This window comes from Anarrhichthys ocellatus, unplaced genomic scaffold, assembly GCF_004355925.1.
Source record: "Anarrhichthys ocellatus isolate YVR2014 unplaced genomic scaffold, GSC_Weel_1.0 scaffold39, whole genome shotgun sequence".
In the NCBI taxonomy this organism is placed as follows: Eukaryota; Metazoa; Chordata; class Actinopteri; order Perciformes; family Anarhichadidae; genus Anarrhichthys; species Anarrhichthys ocellatus.
In genome coordinates this window covers 1,602,793-1,621,015 of record NW_022280069.1, presented here as the reverse complement: position 1 = coordinate 1,621,015, position 18,223 = coordinate 1,602,793, and the positions used below count along the sequence as shown (strand labels likewise).

At 45.1% G+C, this 18,223-nt stretch overlaps 1 protein-coding gene across 7 annotated transcripts in view; it reads left to right on the top strand.

Moving 5' to 3' along the window:
* Nucleotides 1-482: 482 nt before the first annotated feature.
* satb1b (SATB homeobox 1b) overlaps nucleotides 483-18,223 on the top strand; it is a 58,890-nt gene continuing 41,149 nt past the window's right edge. For 6 of the 7 annotated variants that reach the window (XM_031867308.1, XM_031867309.1, XM_031867306.1 and 3 more), the window contains exons 1-4: nucleotides 11,461-12,701; nucleotides 13,912-14,150; nucleotides 16,872-17,048; nucleotides 17,944-18,070. In XM_031867308.1, coding sequence (XP_031723168.1) covers nucleotides 13,937-14,150; nucleotides 16,872-17,048; nucleotides 17,944-18,070 — 518 coding nt within the window. In that variant the 5' untranslated portion in view covers nucleotides 11,461-12,701; nucleotides 13,912-13,936. Of the gene's footprint in view, nucleotides 791-11,460; nucleotides 12,702-13,911; nucleotides 14,151-16,871; nucleotides 17,049-17,943; nucleotides 18,071-18,223 lie in introns of those variants that run through there. The other variant, XM_031867303.1, reaches the window with a different exon arrangement.

Sequence of the window (18,223 nt, the reverse complement as noted above, 5' to 3'; positions counted from 1 at the left end):
AACAACAGACTTTGACTCTATACGGAACAAAACGCGCGGCGCCGCGCGCAATCGACTCTTTACCAGACTCCCCCCCGCCTTCTTCTCCTTCTTATTCTTCTTCTTCTTGACATGCAAACATGTGGCGTGTAAATATGAAAATGAATGAGTGTGAGAGCACTCCTGGCACTGACTTCTCTCTCTCCCCCTCTCTCTCTCTTCCTCTCTCTCTCTCTCTCCCTCGGTGTCCCCGGAGAGCAGCGCGTCGGAGAGGAGCGGCTGTAAAAACCAAAGTGGGGCAATGAGACAAGCTGCGCCACAGCTGGCAAATCATCGATTCGAGCATCAGAAACGGGGAGGGGCGGTTCGTTTACCTGCCGCCCTCTCCTCTCAGCCCTCCTCACATGCCGCTGCTCTCCTCTCCTCTCCGCTACTTCACCTCCGCCGCCCGCAGCGCACGGTTGCTCACATTTCTGCGCTCCATCCGCCGTGTGCGCTTCTTCCCCCCCCCCCCTCCCCCGCCCCCAAACTTCAACCTCAGCCCGTGCGGTTTCTACAAGACGACTCTCTCTCTTTCTCCCTCTCTCTCTCTCTCTATCCCCGACTCCCCCCTCCTCACCCAAACTCCTCATCCACGGGACTTTTGACCTTTTTTTTTTTTTTTTTTTTTTTTTTTTTAAACAGTATTTCCTCCCACAGAGCAGTTGCCTATTTTTTAATTTTTTTTTGGATCTCTCTTCGTGGAGCAGAGACAAGAGGTCGCTCAACTTTTGATGGAAAACAAGAGGTCGGGCGACTGCTGACTTTAAAGGTACGATCCGTCTCATTCTCTCACGTGCGTCTTCACTTGTGTTTTTAAATCACGTTGATCTAATAGCACGGCTGAAAAGAAATGATGTGCACCTCCTCGGAATTAGATAAATGAGTCGCCTCTAAATTAATTAAAAGCAATTTACAGACCTATCTTCCAAAATCACTTAAAACCCACGCAGACCAAAAGTGGCGGCTATGGATTTAATATTTATAAGGAAGAAGAAGAAAAAATACCGACTGTGAATGTCATGCTTAATGGTAAATACAAACGCACGCATTTAGAACTTTTTTTTTTTTTTTTTGTCATCTAATTTCAAACGTGCAGAAACAGGCCTGTGTCGTTTCTGCACGAATAAGCAAAGCACTCGTGATGTTCGCGGGGTTAAGTACATCCATCTCCTCTAATTCATTTAACAACTTATTCCGCGCGCAGCAGAGGAGCAATAAGTGATGCTGCCTGCCATCGCTGCTCCTGACCCGATGGTTTTAGGGTGTTCTGTGGTGAATAAAGTTATTATTTATCCCTCCGATTATTTTTGCATCTTGTTCGTCAGGACTTTTTGTTTTTTTTTAAACCGATATATGTATATATTTTAACTCATTAGAATGAAGTGTGTGTTGACAGTTGGAATGCTGAAGCTCTTGCAGCCCAACTGCCCATCTTCTTTTACTACTTTTTATTAGGCCATTAGAGCCACTTCATTTATTCCCTCCATATACTTACTATTTAATTACGTGTCAGTCTGCTTCAACACTTTTACTGCTGTAGCATGAAGCACTTTGTGTAACTCCTCAAAAACACACTGAGCCCCAGCAGTATAGGGTAGAAAGAACACTAATAAAAAAGGTGTGACTCACAGGCAAACACAGAGTTAAAGAATGTATTGCTTTTCTCTCTGCATGACCTGGTGTGAGGCAGTCAGATGGATGTGATGATACAGAGGACGTGCAGTAATGCTGTCTGGTCTGCCTTGTGGCTTTTGTCACAGTGCTGATAAAGTAATTTCAGGTACAACCAGACCTGTGTGTGTGTGTGTGTGTGTGTGTGCGCGTGTGTGTTTGAGAGAGACAGCCGTTATGAGAATATCTATTGCCATCTTAAAACTGCGTGGGCACTGATGCTCTGTGGTTTACAGGTTTTTAAAGGCTTCACATTCTGCTCCTTTAGAAAATAGCTGACATTGCATGGCCAGTTATGCTGATAATTACATATATATATGTATATATATATATATATATATATATATATATATATATAACATAGACCAGAGTTTGTATTGTAGATTTAATATGTCTGGAAGATTATATTTGCTAATTTAGCCATGATGACAATAAAATCCGGTGTAGAATTTAACATTAAATCAGAAACTTGATCGGATGATTAAAGGGCAATTGTCCCGAAGTAATCCTCAGCCTTCAGTAAGTGTCATCTGGTTTTGTGGCTCGCGTGCGATCTCGATGTTGAGCATGGCACCTCGCTGCTTTGGGGGGGGCGGGGGAAATAAAATTGAAACAGGTTATGGCACAACAACCGGGGTGTTTTCTCCCTTTAATCTTTGCAGATCTGTGGCAGTTCAAGGTGCTGTGGCTTATCTGGTCAATGCCCTCGACAGCAATGACACATAGCCCGTTTCCTGTCTCGGGCTGCCATGTATCACTTCTTGTAAAAGTCCTCAGACAAAGATGAAAGACTCAACGGCAGCTTAAAAGCGTTAAAAGACAAGTTCTCGGTTTTACTCCTCGGCTCTGACTCTTCATTAGAACCAGCTTTTTCTTAATCAGTTTGTGGTTGTTAGAAAGTGGCACAAAAAAAAGAAAAAAGGCTCTATCACCGATGTTTGTCATAAATGTTTCCACATAAACTTGTTTGGCAGCAGCGTGTGAGGACGGTGCTAGTGCCAGGTCACACACACACACACACACACACACACATCCAGCAGAAAAAGCCTCAACATCTGTCGCAGCTTATTAGTGTGTAATAAATTCCTTTGAATGTGGCGTTCACGCTTCTTACAATAACCATCAGGAAGAGATCTCGGAAAACACCGAAGCGTTTCCACCTCTCTACCTTTCTTCTTCTGACTTACAGCTTTAACCTTGTTGCACTCTGATCTTTTTTAGTCCCCCCCCCCCTCAGAGCTTAGTTTTGTTTTCATTATAACTAATCGAAACTACTGCACGTTGCATTTACTGTACTGTAGTAGTGTAGTAGCAGGAAATCAAGGGTCACAAACAGTAAGGGACCTCTCGCTGTCTTTCCCTTGTGAGATCCCGGCGACACTTTTGCATCGCGACCTCCTTTAATTGTCCCTTCAGGTTGTCAGGTCGGCGGGGTGTAAACTGTAATACAGGAGGGGGCGGCGAGTTCTGTGTGTGTGTGTGTCGCCAGCGAAACCTCTCACCTCGCTCTCAGGTGAGACGCCGGAGAGCAGGTTGTCGGATGAGAGCGGACGACAAAGTTTCCCCCGTGACCCCCGAGAGGCCAATTAGTCTGCTCATCGGAGAGCTGTGATGTCTTTTGTTGTTTTTGCTGCACGGGCCACTCTGACACGACATTACGAAAGCTTCGTCACCTCCATTTGAAATTGAATTACGACCAGAATCATTACTTCATTTACTTGTTTTGCTTACAGGGAAAGTGTTAAAAAAAAAGAAATCTGTATACGTTTGTAACTCACCGCTTATGAATTCCCTGCAGCCAAAGATGCAGATTGTTAAAACCCCCTCGCTTGCTTGTTGGGTGTTTGCAGGGAGTTCAGAGCCGGGCTGCGCCTCACTTTGCTGAGACCGATAGCTCGGCTAAAACCATTAATCGTCTTTCTTCACCACCTCGATAATTATCTCTGTAGCAAAATAACAGCTCAGCAAACAGTGAAATTATACCTGTGGTAGGGAGCAGAGTAAATACCTGTTTAGCTGCCAGCAAATGTATTTATTAGACTGTCGCCAGTAAATAAGAGGCCTGTCTCGTTTTTTAATGTGTGGCTCTTCGGGGATTCCGCCCCTCCGCCAGCCGCCCACCTCTCCTCTGTATGAAATAGCTCTGTTATGATTGCTAATAGAGGAGCGAGATGACAATGATTCCCAGCGTTTCGTTTTTTCTTTTTGGGTGACATGTTGCAACTGGTTTGGAAAAAGAAATGGTTGGTGTGTTAATAAGGAATGCTGCATTCCAGGGATAGAAAATGTTGTAAGACAGTTACAGACATACCACCCTGGTTGTGTGTGTGTGTGTGTGTGTGTGTGTGTGTGTGTGTGTGTGTGATTCGGGAGTTACAGCTCATTTTGTCATTATCTGGAAAGTTATTATAAAAATTCAAAATTGGAGGGGGGTGTAATGTTGTCCCAACATGTTTGACTGTATTTATTTTGGCATATGCTTTGCATACTGTTGATCCAGATTCCTTGGCTTAGTGATAAAAGCGTCCCATTGTTGTTGGGTCCTGACAATCAGCCCCGTTCGTCGTTGAAAGGGTTGGCGTGTCCTCCCCGGGAGATAAAAAAAAAGAAAGAAACCAAAGTCCGTCATGTCAGTTTTGTCACGCTTTTTTACAAAATGACATCCCTCCCATGTTTGAATTTTTTCTTCTCTTTATTTGTTCTTGTTATTTGGCGCGCTTCATGCCACCATGGCAAATATAATTTAAGCAAGCACATACATCTAAGTTTTTTTTTTTAATGATTCAAATCACATTATTACAAGTCTCATCTTATGTTTGGAAAAAAACCAACAACAACAACAAAAAAACCCTCATTGTCTTTTATTCCGATGCTTGTCTTCATCCAATCTGTGTAGGTTTTTCTGAATCCTTTGTTCGGCGGGAAGAGAAAAAAGAGAGCGATTTAGAGGAAAGCGCATCCCGCTAAGATCAGGTTGTTAATACCCACCCACATACTCCAATGAAACAATTTCAACAGATACTGTATTCTCTGTCTGTCTCTCTCTCTCACACACACACACACACACACACACCCTTGCCTTATCAACTGTTTTGTTCGTCAGAGGACGGATGATGCATCCTTTGACAAGGGATTAAATATGCAAAGAAAAATATGTAGATAAAGAGCCACATCCTTAAGTCTGCACCTCTCATTCAGTACTTCTGCCTAAGCCTCCATATTAAGAGCCCGTTTTCCCCCCCGCACGCTCACATCCCATCACTCCTTTCATCTCGGCACTGTAGCTCCAATTCTCGCACACTGAGGCGAGTAACACCGTCCCCGTCACCTGCCTTCGTTTCTTTTTAACACTCCCCACAAGGCCGGGCACCGTGCCCTTCACCGAGGTGACCTTTCTCACCTCCTCCTCCTCCTCTCGGCGCCACAGATCCACCTTCAGTATCTCTTTCTCTCTCTCACACACACAACGCTTCTGTATTTCCAACTCTGTTAGCTGTTTATTTGTCGCAATCCACGAGGCAGAGGTTAATTATTTGTGTCATGTGATGACCGTAGTGCAGCGAGCCGTGACGGAAAAGTGATTTATTTTAAAATCCTGCTTCTGTTGCCCGTTGATGGTTCCCCGACTGATTGGTTTTGTGATTTGATAAAGACAGCGAGAGAGGGAGGGCGGGCTGATAAATAAGGCGAGGGATGCAAGTTTTGAAGCTTCACTCCTCTGAAGAAGGCCGACAAAAAACCAGAACCGACCCGGCTCTGTGTTAATCGCAGCCGGTGTCGACCTGATGACGCCTGAGGGCGACTGCAGCCTCAGGCTTCGCAGAGGCCTTGTTCCAACACCGAAGCATGCTCACACCGCCCCTGAGCGGATGCGCGTGTGTCTGCGTGGGAGTCGCATTGTGTACAGTGCACACCACACATCCTAAGGGGTGGGTGTCGAGAGCGGAGACTTACGATGTGAGAGCAGAGCATTGGATGTCTTTCAGAATGAGGAGGAAAACTAAAATAGTAAAAAAAGAAAAATCGTCCTCCACGGCAACCCTTTGAAGGCCCGACTGGCGTGAAGGCCTTCCTGTCAGCAGACCACTCCGCTCCGCTTCTATTTCTATTTCTGTCGACTTCATGTGATTATAAAGCAATTAAACACTTAGGAGTCGACACTCAGTTCATTACATCCCCCCCCCCCCACAACCCACCTTGTTCTTTCCTTCTCTCTTTTCCCCCGTCCTCCCACACGGGAGGCGCGGACGTATGAGAAATGCAGAAATCACCTTATTCCGCGAGTAATTGAAAGCCACACTAGCTGTACGAGAGGCTAATGGAAAACAGGAAAGTAATTTGATCCGGAGGATGTGTTCATCGTGGAATATTTAGTCTATCTGTGTGCTTACCTCGTAGCGGCTGATTAAGCAATTTCTCGTGGTCCTCAGATGTCTTGCGAGGGAGCGTTAATAAACCGCCTCGACCCTGAACTCTTTGTGGAAGTGACGCTTTTGTGCAACAGTTGTGCAGAAAGATCAGTCGTTTGAAAAGAAAGCAAGCGATCGCGTTTCTGAGAAGACAACGAGCAGAGTGAGACTCCAGGGGACGAAGAAGATGACAATTGTGCTTGAAGAAATCATCAGATTTGATTTTTTGTGTAGAAAACAAAAGTATTTTTGTCTTCGTGGACTGTGTGCCACTTTAATCTGGAGTCTGTAACACATCTTGAAACTCATTTCACCACATAGTGACCTACAAAATGCCAGCGGCACTAAAGGCAAAAGCCTCCCATTTGTGTCAATTCAGTCATAATGGCATAATGGAAAAATACAAAAAAGACAACCGTCAATACATAAAACACGTCAACTCTGTGCTTTTGTTTAGACAACAGATAGATTCCGTCTCTTTCGCTACTCATTTAGCCGCTTGTTGGTTTTTGCACGGCGTCTACTGTACACTTCCTCCCGCTCATGTCACCCTCATGTCTCGCCGAGGTTCATCCGCTCACCCACACTGATGCCTGCCGTGTTTTGACACGTTCCCAGACACATTATTAAATCCTTTGCAGCCTCTAATAATACTATTATGTTTGCGTTGCGTGTGTGTTTTCATTGTGGGAGACACTCGCAGAAAAGAGCTCAAAGTCGAACCGGTGACAGCGCTCAGACTAATTTGTATTAGTAATCCAAATAATCCTATTAATGCCCATTAGAAGCATCACAAGTGGCGAGCATGAAGACATCACAACACCTACGTGCAGTGAAGTGATGGCGCCGGCTTCGCCTGACACACCACATGAAGAATTCTCCGCGTCGAGCCAACAATGATGCGTTTTTCTTATTCATTTTTCTTCTTTCTTTGTGTGCTGATTATTGGTGTCCGTTTTAAAGAGACGTAAGGTTTAATTCCTCCTGAGACATGAACATGCGGTTTAAAAAAGCAAGCAGGCCAGATGTGATAGCTCTGATAAGTGTGTTATGGTGTAAACACACGGTACCTGTGGTAATACGCACAGTGCAGGTGAAATCTATCTGCGGTGTGATGCCACGACTCCTGACATTTAAATACGAGGTGTCTTTTGTTGCGATTTTAACATCCAGTCTGTCATGTTCCTGGTGTCGGTTTTTTTTTTTTTGTCATATTTCCTGCACAAATGTAGCCAACAGGCACAAAATCTTGCCTGAACAATTACGCACTGTATATCTCCCCGACACAAAGCCGCACGGGCTTGTAAAAACCCACCTTGAACAGAGCTAAATCTGTATTCAGCGCGTGATTATGACGGCACACGGTTAGTATTTTTTAAACAGGCTTTCTGTGGTTAAAAAAAACCATTTTTCCCCTCTTTTCTGTGCGATACAAAACGGTATATGTTAATTGATAATCAGCAGTGTTGATTCAGTGGTGCATTCAGTGCAAATCTGTGCCCTTCTGGATGTCAGAGGGTTTTTCGCAGCCACGTCGGTGCCAACCTATCTGGCAGTGCTGGCACCTGTTGGCGGTGCCAAGGCCTGGCAGGGGTTATCGATGCTCTCTGATGGTGCCCGACAATCACAGTGGAAATGACTGCGGCTGCTTGCGTCATGCCAGATAGAAAAGAGCATTTGCCGACAATGGCTTGCTTTCACCGTCGCTCCCGTTTGGTTTTTTTTTTTTTTTTTTTTTGCCGAACGCTGCTATCTGCGGCCAAGGGAAAAAAAAAACACACACGCAAAAAGAAATCTAAAAAACAGAGAGAAGCGGGAGCTGCGGTGAACATCATGTAAAACATGTCAACGTGGAAAACATGTCAACATGCAGAATGCTGTGCAGCGACGCTGTGCAGGTGATGCAAAGTGATCTGCAGAGGTTTGGGTGTGGGTGGGTTGTGAGTGTGTGTGTGTGTGGGGGGGCGACTGCAGCCTGTCTGTGTGATTCATGCTGCTACGTATCACAGGGAACCTGAACAGCACAATCTAAGACGCTGCACATCTTTTTCAGAGACAAAATACTCAATATTTCTAAATAAAAAAATTTCTTTTTAAAATAAGAACACAGGAGGATTTCATCCTCTTGGATGCACCGATCGTGTAGCAGAAGAGCTCACGTTAGACTGTAACTTCAACGTGATTCATTCGTGACTTTTGCTTTCATGTCTTCGGTGACTTTGTGGGAATTATTGTCACATTTCTTCTGAAGCTGAATGATATCTGGTGTCGGAATGAATCTCTGGAAATGCAGTAATTACTCCACAGTCGGGGTCCTTTTATTCACACACATAGCAGAGCCATTTAACCACGCGGCATACCGCAGCTGTGTTTAGTACACAGTGTTGGCAGCTCACTGAAACCCCGAGAATGGTTAAGATAAGAACCGATCACTGAATCTGTGCAGCAGCCTCTGCTCATGAATACAAACGTGCTGGGGTCTTAGTTTCAACAACTCTTCCATTTCCTGTTATATATAAAAAAAAACACAGACCTGAGACCCTTTTTTCAAAATGCAGCCGCCCCCTCAAAAAACTCACACCTCGCGTTGACTAGGAGTCAATATCACAAGACATTGTTCCATCTCAGGTCCGAGAGGTGAGTTTCACGTTGTATTTTTTGCGTTAAAAGCTTCTGCGGTGACTATTTAATGCACCTCTTTGTGGACGTTTTGAAATGAGCAAACTTTTGACCTCACATGGGTGGTGGGCGGAACAAAGAGTCGGTGTCACAACTGCAGCTTTGAATGAGTGTGTAACTGCACCGTTTCAACTACGTAGTGATGCAGCACGCCATCACTTCTTACCGTGATTGGCTCTTTGATCTCTTCCACTTTCAGCAGTGTTTTTTTTAATTTTTTAACAAGTGCGTTTTCCTCTCAAACTGAGCCGTGAGCGTCTTCCGTAAATCGGAAAGATTTTTTTCTCTCCACAGTTGTTCCGTGGCGTTTCTACAACTGTCGGCGTCACCTGACGGTGGTTTTAGCTGACGAGTGGTGTTGCATTGTTTGTGAAAACAGCAGCTTTTGTGTGTGAGACGATGAACCATCACACAGAAAATATTTATTAGCAAGCAGCGTTATGAAGTATTTCACAGGCGCCTGACCTTCCGGGCTCGACAAACCTCTGGCTTTGTGGTCTTAATGGGTGCACATACACACACACACACTTCCTGTTTTCTGTTGGTTTCCTGTTTTTGTTCTTACACAACCTGGACAGACGTGCCTGTCGATGTCTGTTTGATGTGGACGTCGGACAGATGGGTCAAGTCAGCCCCCTGCCTTGCGGGTTAAGATGCCTCAGAAGACAAAAGGCTGCGGCACGGTGGCAATGTGAATAACGAACACTTATTTGGTACTGCGTGTCGTCATCGCTTTCATCATGCATACTATTTATATATCGGTGCATTTCAAGCATGTGTAAAAAAAAAAAAGCATTTCCTCCCTGGTCTCGGCAATGAACTTTGCCTCACACACCATCACCTCTCTTGCTCGTTACTGAGTACACCTCAGCATCGGTGTGTGTGTGTGTCCACCTGATATCAGTCCGAGCTTTGCTCGTAAAGTCAGAGAGATGCAGTTATTATTAAGCCACCTTAAGGTTAAGCACAAACATGTCAGGTCCTTTATTGACAATATCAACAGAGATTACCTGGTGTGATATTTTTGCAGTTTGCTCGAGGGCAACAAAGTCCGCCAGCAGTGAAGGGTTCACCAAAGTAATGACAGAATCGTGACAATAGCTCACGCGGCAACTTGAGCAAAACCTTCCAGCTCCGTGGTTGTTTGCAGAGATGGAGTCGCTCTCCAGCTTCTCAACGTCCCTCCTTTTCTTTTTCTTTCTTACCTCGTTTCAGCTCGTCCTCCACTTTGACAGCTCGGGGTTGTGTTGACACAACAGAGGTTAGCTCGTCTAATATTTTGGTATGATCCAGTATTGTGAAGTTTGTGAGATGGGAAATGTCTGCCATCTTTGAGTCTTGTTGTTTACTGACAAGAACATAGTGTTAATGGATGAAGTGTTGAGACATCTCACCAAAATTCATGTTATACTATACTGTAGTATTAAGAGGTTAAACTACTTATTTTGAAAGCAAACGTCAACACTAGGCCCAAGCAACACTGACCTGTATTATATGCAAATAAAGGGAAATAACCAACCTTTTGCATAATGGTTATGTTGTGTCAGAATATATGAATTGTATTATATTTACAATGCAATAAGTAAATATTAGACAACTTGACATTAGGTGCAGCAGAGATGTAGCTCTCCACCTTTAGTGTGCAGAAGAAGAGAGCCTTCCCACTGTTTAAGGCTCATACATATTTAAATGTGTAAATTATTGCCATGATGTGGTCTTTTAATAGTTCAAGATATAAATGAATACCTATTTCAATGTATTAATATTCCATATTTTGTATCATAGTCCTTGTCTAAGAAATGAAGTCGTGTATAAAGATATTACCCCCTTTTGGGCTTTCTGATCTGTGATTTCTGATATTGATTCATAACATATATGTATAATAGGAAGTAAGTCTAACAAACTCTCAGTAGTTAAAAGAAGAAGAATACTTGAGACATACAGTCTGTATTCTCATTGCACATGCAAAAACATTTCAAACAAACAACAAATAACAACAAATATGTTCCAAACGTTATTCAATTTGGTGTTTGGGGGACGCATGAAAGCTTTTCTGTAAATGCAACATGTATTTTTGGGTTCCCTTTAGTTTATTGTGATGTTTATAATTAATTTATTAATTTATATTTATCTCAGAACTGACTGGAGGTCAAATAGTTCCCCTTAACTTTAGCTATTTCAGACCAAATCACTGAATGTAAAATATCTAGTAAAATAAAAACTACTTACTGGGCAAAAGTATATTTAAAAAATATAATATTTAAGATGTGTGTGTGTGTGTGTGTGTGTGGGTGGGTGTGTGTGTTCGCGCGAGCATCTGTGTGTTACCCGGTAATAAATGCAGGACCGCCTCACTCTAATCAAGCTGATTAAAAATTCCTGCGCGCACAGCCGGAAATCGCACCAGCGTTCCTCCTGTCAGTGTGTGTGCATGCACGTGTGTTTTTTTTTTTGTGTGCGTGTGTGTGTGCGTGTGATTTCGCTCCGTCCACTTTCTCCACTTTTATTTGTCCCCGCTAGGACTTTTTTGGCCTGAGATGCGGAGGAATCCTCTGTTTTTAAAATTATTATTATTATTATTATTATTAGGGGATTATTTATTCCTCACACACTCTCTGACGCACGCACACACACACACACACACACACACACACACACACACACACACACACACACACACACACACACACACACATCCTCCTATCTTCTTCTTTTTTCCTAAACACCCCCCCTCTTGCTACCACGCCATTTGAAATGAGGAGGAGAAAAGGGAAAGCGAAGCACAGGCAGCACCAGCAGCGAGGAGAGGAGAGGGGGGAGTGATGAGTCAATACAACTAATAATTTAATGGGGACAGAGAGGGAGAGACGGAGTGAGAGAGAGGGGGAGAGAGACAGAGAGGGAGATAGAAGAGAGAAAGAAAGAGGAGCTCCGTCCGGACGCCAATCCCCGACCAACAGGACACCTCCTACTATTACTACCGCGGGGCAGCTCTCCGGTGCATCCACGAGCAGCCTTATTGACGCACGACGCACGGAAAGTAAACCCGCACTTTTTGACCCCCCTCTCCTTGTTTTATTTGTAGCGAACCTGTTTTTCGACTGTCCGCAGATATCGTCTCCACACATCGCCTCCAGCGCGAGAGCGAGATCCCACTGTCGGGTTATTATTATTAGTATTATGTGTCTCTCTGTCTCAGTCAGCCGGGAGTCAAATCTAAGCTAAGCCGACGTTTTTGGGTACGTTCGTCCGTCTCTCCGTTGGGTCTCGCACGGCGGGTTGTTGGTTTATTTTTTGTATCGCTACAACTGTGTCCGAGGTGCTTCTTTTGCTTTCCACCGCGCGGCTGCTAACTGCGCTGCTCAGGCGGCTGCTGCCGATGAAGCGATCTGGATGTTGTGGTGCGAACTAAAGCAGAAGAAGTCGCCTTCACTTGTAACCGATGGACTCACTTCTGTAGCTAAATGTCGCCGGTTGTAACGGTTCCCGTGGCCGTTTTTTTCCTCCCAGTCGGACGGAATCGGCTGACGGACACCGCGCGCACGTAGACACACACACGCACAGAGACACGCTGAACATAACCGCTTACCAATGTTCGCCTATCGCGGTCCATCTCGACCTCGTCGTCTCTCGCACAGACCCGGGCTGTTGTTTGTTCGCACCGCCTCCCAGTCGGAGAAGAGCCGGAGAAAGCGTCTTTTTTAATTTTCTTTTTCTTCTTCTTCTTCTTCTAAATAACCGTTCGCTGTCATGCACGCGTAGAGAGCGAGCGAGCGAGATAACAAGACCGGGAAGCAGGAGTTGTTTTGGGTTGTCTCCTTTTTCTTTCTTTTTTTTTTTTACTACCCTGGCCAAACTTGGAGAAGACGTGTTTTCCAGCCGGTGTTTTACGCTCCTCGGTGCTGAAGTGCTGCGTTTCAGGTTGGTTTGGAAGATTTTTCACTCAACTTGCCCTCCTCTCCCCTCCTTTAACCATCTCTTCAGGGGGGGTGATGTGTCCATTTAAACTATTGCTCCTGTTTTTGTGTGTGTGTGTGTGTGTGTGTGTGTGTTTAAGGTCATTCTAAAATCCTGACCTGGATCCGGACTGTATGTGGGTCTGGATTCCTTATGGCCCCTCTTATTTGTGGGGAATCATTTGCCTCATTGCATGTTTTGAATGGGGATGGGGGGGCAGTTCGTGATCTTTTGCAGGGGGGGGGGGGCGGTTTTGCCCTTTTTTCTGCATGGCGTGTTAACCTGCATGCAGAACCTGTTTTATACAAATCTTAAAAAGTTTACTCCAGGGAGTTCAAATAATGTGGGAATTGTCAGCTTCAGCGCTCAAATCAATAGCTTCAGCTTTGTGTCCGTGCATTAAAGCACCTGTGGGCTTCATCTTTCTCTCCTCTTTATATCTCCTTTTGTCCTTATAACATAACTTTTTTTTTTTTGGTTATTGTCTTCATGAGTCAGCAACTGTGTGTTCTGAAGTTTCCAGAAGCTGCCCCCCCCCATCCCAAAGTTGTAAACTTATAGCTTTCCCATGAATATCGCTCTGCACTTGCAACATCTAAAAATAAAGTTCACACCTGTAAAGTAATCATGTAGCTGATTGTGTACGTCACACAGTGACGTTGCGGTCTGTCGCCTCCCTTCCTCTCCGAGCTGCGTCACGATATGTGAAGCCACGCGAAGTGACTCAGAAACCGAATTACGTTTTTTTTCCCCTTATCTCTGCGTGCGCCGCAGCAGCAGAACCTTGTTCCTTGAACTGCACTGTATTCATTCAAGTGGAATCTCCCAGCAAATGAATGTTTGCACAAAAAAAAACAAAAAAAAAACAGGGCTTGTTTTTTGCCCCCCTCTCGCATGGGAATCTCTAGTGGGACGCCCATACATAATACATGCGTTGAAAAATGGGAACATTACAAGCGGCACGAAAACGTCACCGTGGCCCGAGTCGCCATAACTGAAGCGAATTGACAGTTATTGCCGTAATGGGTCCGTTCTCAGAGGTTTCAATTACTTAAAGCACTTTTTTTTGGAGGGGGCTCTATAAAAACGTCCCATCACGTCGGTGACACCCACACAAAGGATTCTGTGTTCATCGCTTCATAGCTGAGTGTCTCCCGCTGCGTCTCCTCCCCAGGTGATAGTGAGCAGAGGCGCTGAGAATGATGGACCATCTCAGCGAGGCCTGTTTGGGCAAGGAGAACTCCGACCTGGTCAACAGCATGGCCGAGGCGAAGGCCCCGCCGGCCAAGCTGCCCCGGCTGGAGCAGAACGGCAGCCCACTGGGCCGGGCCAGGCTGGGCAGCACCGGGGCCAAACTCGCCGGGGTCCCGTACAAGCCTGCCGGCCACCTGCTGAAGACCTGCCACAAGAGAGGTGAGAGAGGGGAGAAAAAGAACGAGTATGTTTCTATTTAATAATTGTGTCAACAACGTGCTGCCTTTCAGCCTCTCAAATGTGAAGATCTGCCGATTGTCTCCGTTTCTTATGACTGTACATTTTGGGGTTTTGCCCCGTTTATTCGACAGAACAGTCAGTTTGAAGACTTCGTCCTGGATTCTACTTCTGATAGAGCTGAAATAAGTAGTCCGTGAATTGATCCACTTCTCAAATGTGAAGATTTGCTGCTTTTCTTCGTCTTGTGTGACAGAAAACGGAATGTTTTTGGGGCAATACGAACAATATGAATATGGAAATCTGTGATGAGCTTTTTCTCCACCATTTTTTGACATTTTATAGACTTAATCGATTAATTGAGAAAATAATCAGCTGATTAATTGCTGATAAAAAAAACAATAGTTGTACCAATAATGACAATAAATATATTCTTTAGTCCGTACAAACTAATTATGAAACAGATATAGCTGAACTAACTTTACGAGAATAATAAACCATGTAAATAGAGGAGAGCTATTTAAATGCACCTTAAATACCCCCCCCCTGTCCCGTCCCACACCACCTTCTACCCACCACCACCCTGCATGCTCTCCAAGACTCTTAAACCTTTTTACAATGTGTCTTTGGTCCACTCAGCACACACACACACACACTGCACACACACACTGCACACACTCCCACTTATTTGCCCAGACAATAGCTAATAGAGGAGCACTGTGAGAGTTATTCCTGCGTCGGGCTATATAGCGCTGTGTCACCGCTCCTCTCTATCCAACCGCAGCCCTCCCGCTCCGACATTTGTTTATTAAGGGAAAGTTTCAGTCCTTTAAGAGCCATTCTTGTTTAAAGGGAGCCTTTACTTTGGGATTATGACATAGCTTTTTAATAAAACTGGTGTCGTCTCGTGAAAAACACGGCGGGCAAAGCGATCCAAAAAAAAAAAATGAAGCTTTTTATGATTATGTTGTTTTCTTCTTAGTGGGTTGGAAATGAGTTTGAAAGCTGCAGGTTCGGTGTTGTAGTAGCACTTGGCAGCTCTTCTCTTTGTTTGTTTGGCTGGTTTGCTTTTCTTTGGCCAGGAGGGACTCAGGAACTCTTGGAACGTGGCTGTGTGAGTGTCCTCCAATGGGCCGTTTCTCTTATTCGCTCCTTTAATCTACGCGTCGCACTCCAGCTGAGAGAGCTTAATTTTTCGCCTCCATCATCTGCGCTCCTCTCGGCCTCCTACGACGCCCCGATTCCCTCCCAAAGCCTCCTCGTCGCTCTGCCCTCCTCTCACGCTTGCCGAGTTTCTTCCCGGGGTAAAGGGGCGAAGCGGCCGAGAGGCTCACAGTGGGCATTGTGTCCGAGCCCGAAACAATATTTACCGCAGCTCTCTCTGGGCTCCCTGGAAACAAAGCCGGTATTGATCCCCCCCCAAATGAACCTACACAGCAGTCTTTATTGTTAGATCTTTATCTATTAAAATCAGGGGAGGAGAAAAGCAGCTCTTTCAGCACATTCCCTGGCATCTGTCGGCTTATTGATTGTTTTGCCAGAGCTGTGTGCATCTTCTGGAATTCCTGGGATCGGAAAATATGAGAACGGAATGGTTTTAATCGGCATAGACGATAAATGTACGTGTTGAGGTGAGAGTAGAGTGGAGGCAGACTGAGGAGGTATAGGGCCACACCGTGAAGGATTCACGTCGTACAGGAAGCTATCGATACTTTGACAGCATTTCGATTTTCCGCCGTTGTTTCATTCAAACAGAGACTTCGAAAGGCCAAGTTGTCCCCTCGCCCTTAAACTTTCTTACATCGCCGGGATGTTATTTTAAGATAAAAAATGGTATATCAGTGATAGTTGCAGAACATTCGCCAGTCTTTGGACAAGGATTGCTCATTCCACCTAACAGCGGAGCCACTTTTGACACAGACTAGTAAACCTCGGGGCGCGGAGGTGGAACGGGTTTTGAAGCACTGCATCATGGGAAGATGATTTTTTTGGTTGGCAGGCAGAAGGAAAGTCTGTGATCAGAGAACCTCGATAGTGAACAAAACAGTTAATTGTGCCAAAAGGAGACACACGAGTGGAAAGATTTCTGTGGCTGCTGTTCACACTGAGCTAAAGGTGATATAATGTATCACTTATTGAACTCACACCTCCCATACGTGCAACATCTCTGTAATATTATGGCATCGTCTTAAAACCTAGAGCAAGAAAAGACGACTGCGGGAAGGAATCCTCCAACAGTTGATCAGATCACGTCTTGAAATTGGATTACAGATGGGAAAAGCACTTGGAAATTATATGACAAAAGAGAGCATTTCTAAATAAAATAAAATAAGAGCTAAAACAAATGCAGCCTCAGAAACTGTGCAGGTTACTGTGCACCCAAGGAGCGTCTGATTCCCCACGTTGATGCGAGTGTTTGGCATTGAGACAGAAAGGTGAGGGCTTAGATAGAAATCGCCCCATTAAAGATGAAAAATGCCTTTGTGGTCCAAACCCATCCTTTAGTTCATTTCTGTCCAGTACTTCCACTCAGCAGCAATCTAATCACACCGCTCACAACCACTCGACGCTCAACCTCAAGTGTAACTCAATCGTCGGCGCTAAATATTAATCTCGACCCCTGAAAGCTGAAGGTCAAAAGTTTGCACGTGAAGAAATGCGAACCCTCCGGCTCTCTAACTTGTGCCTCCGTGTGTCCCTCAGGCAACATGCTGCCCGTGTTCTGTGTGGTCGAGCACTACGAGAATCCCATGGATTTTGACAGCAAGGAGGAGCACGCCGAGTTCGTCCTGGTGCGCAAGGACATGCTCTTCAACCAGCTCATCGAGATGGCCCTGCTGTCGCTGGGCTACTCCCACAGCTCAGCGGCCCAGGCCAAAGGTAACCGATGATGTCACTCATCGACTGTCCGTCACCATGTCTTCTTTTCCCCTCCTTTATTTTATCTCTTTAATGCTCATTGGCTTTTCCACAACGTTTTCCCGACATACTTCTGTTACACACTCAAACACACACACACACACACACACACACACACACACACTGTGTGACCATAATAGCCTCCCGCCAGCAGATCTGAAGCCACAGAAGCACATCCTGACACTGATCCCAGACAGGAGATGCTCAAGTCTCTCGAGGGTCACACACACATTCCCACACGGATGTATAAAGTCTAAATGCACAGGCGTACACTCTAAAATGTTTACATTTGCGTATTGTGCATATAAGTGAGTAGGACACACACACACACACACTCGTACAATATATATTTATATACACTCAGTGACTCAGTGGGTGGGAGGGGCAGGTGGAGGAAAGGGTCCGCTAATTGCACTTGAGCACACGCTGGCCGAGGGTGGCTGGCTGTTTGAAGGTGCCTCTTAGCGTGCTCTTTTATTATAGCCTGTCCATCACACTGCAGCGCACAGACACACACACACACACACACACATCTTAGTACACCATAAGTTTACTGGTGTGGGCTGCCACTTGAATTCAAGGTAGTCTCAGGAGAAATTGTGGCACGGACGTTGTGATTTTAGGGACAAATTGTAAAGTATATGTAGAGTGTTTATGGCACTGGTTTATGATAAAGTTATTATTTGTAGTTAAGCAGCTATGCATTGAGCCAAGATGCTAAAATTAACTTTGTGCTAATGTGCTCTCTTGTTTTCTTTTTTTTAATGTTTCGTCTCGTGTCCATTGTCCGTCCACATCTCGTGTCCACGTTCACGCGTGTGTGTGTGTGTGTGTGCGCACGTGTCCCGTCATCCAGGTATGATTCAGGTGGGGAAGTGGAACCCCGTCCCCCTGTCATACGTGACAGACGCACCGGACGCTACAGTGGCTGACATGCTGCAGGACGTCTACCACGTGGTCACGCTTAAGATCCAGCTGCACAGGTAAGAAACACATAAACAAACACACACACACACACACAGGCGCGTTTCCCTTTACAGTATACACTAGAAGCTAACACACATGAACGCACAGATGTGTACCGATCCCAGATATGTGTAGGTGTTCATACAAGTTTTTTATTTTTTAGTTTTTTA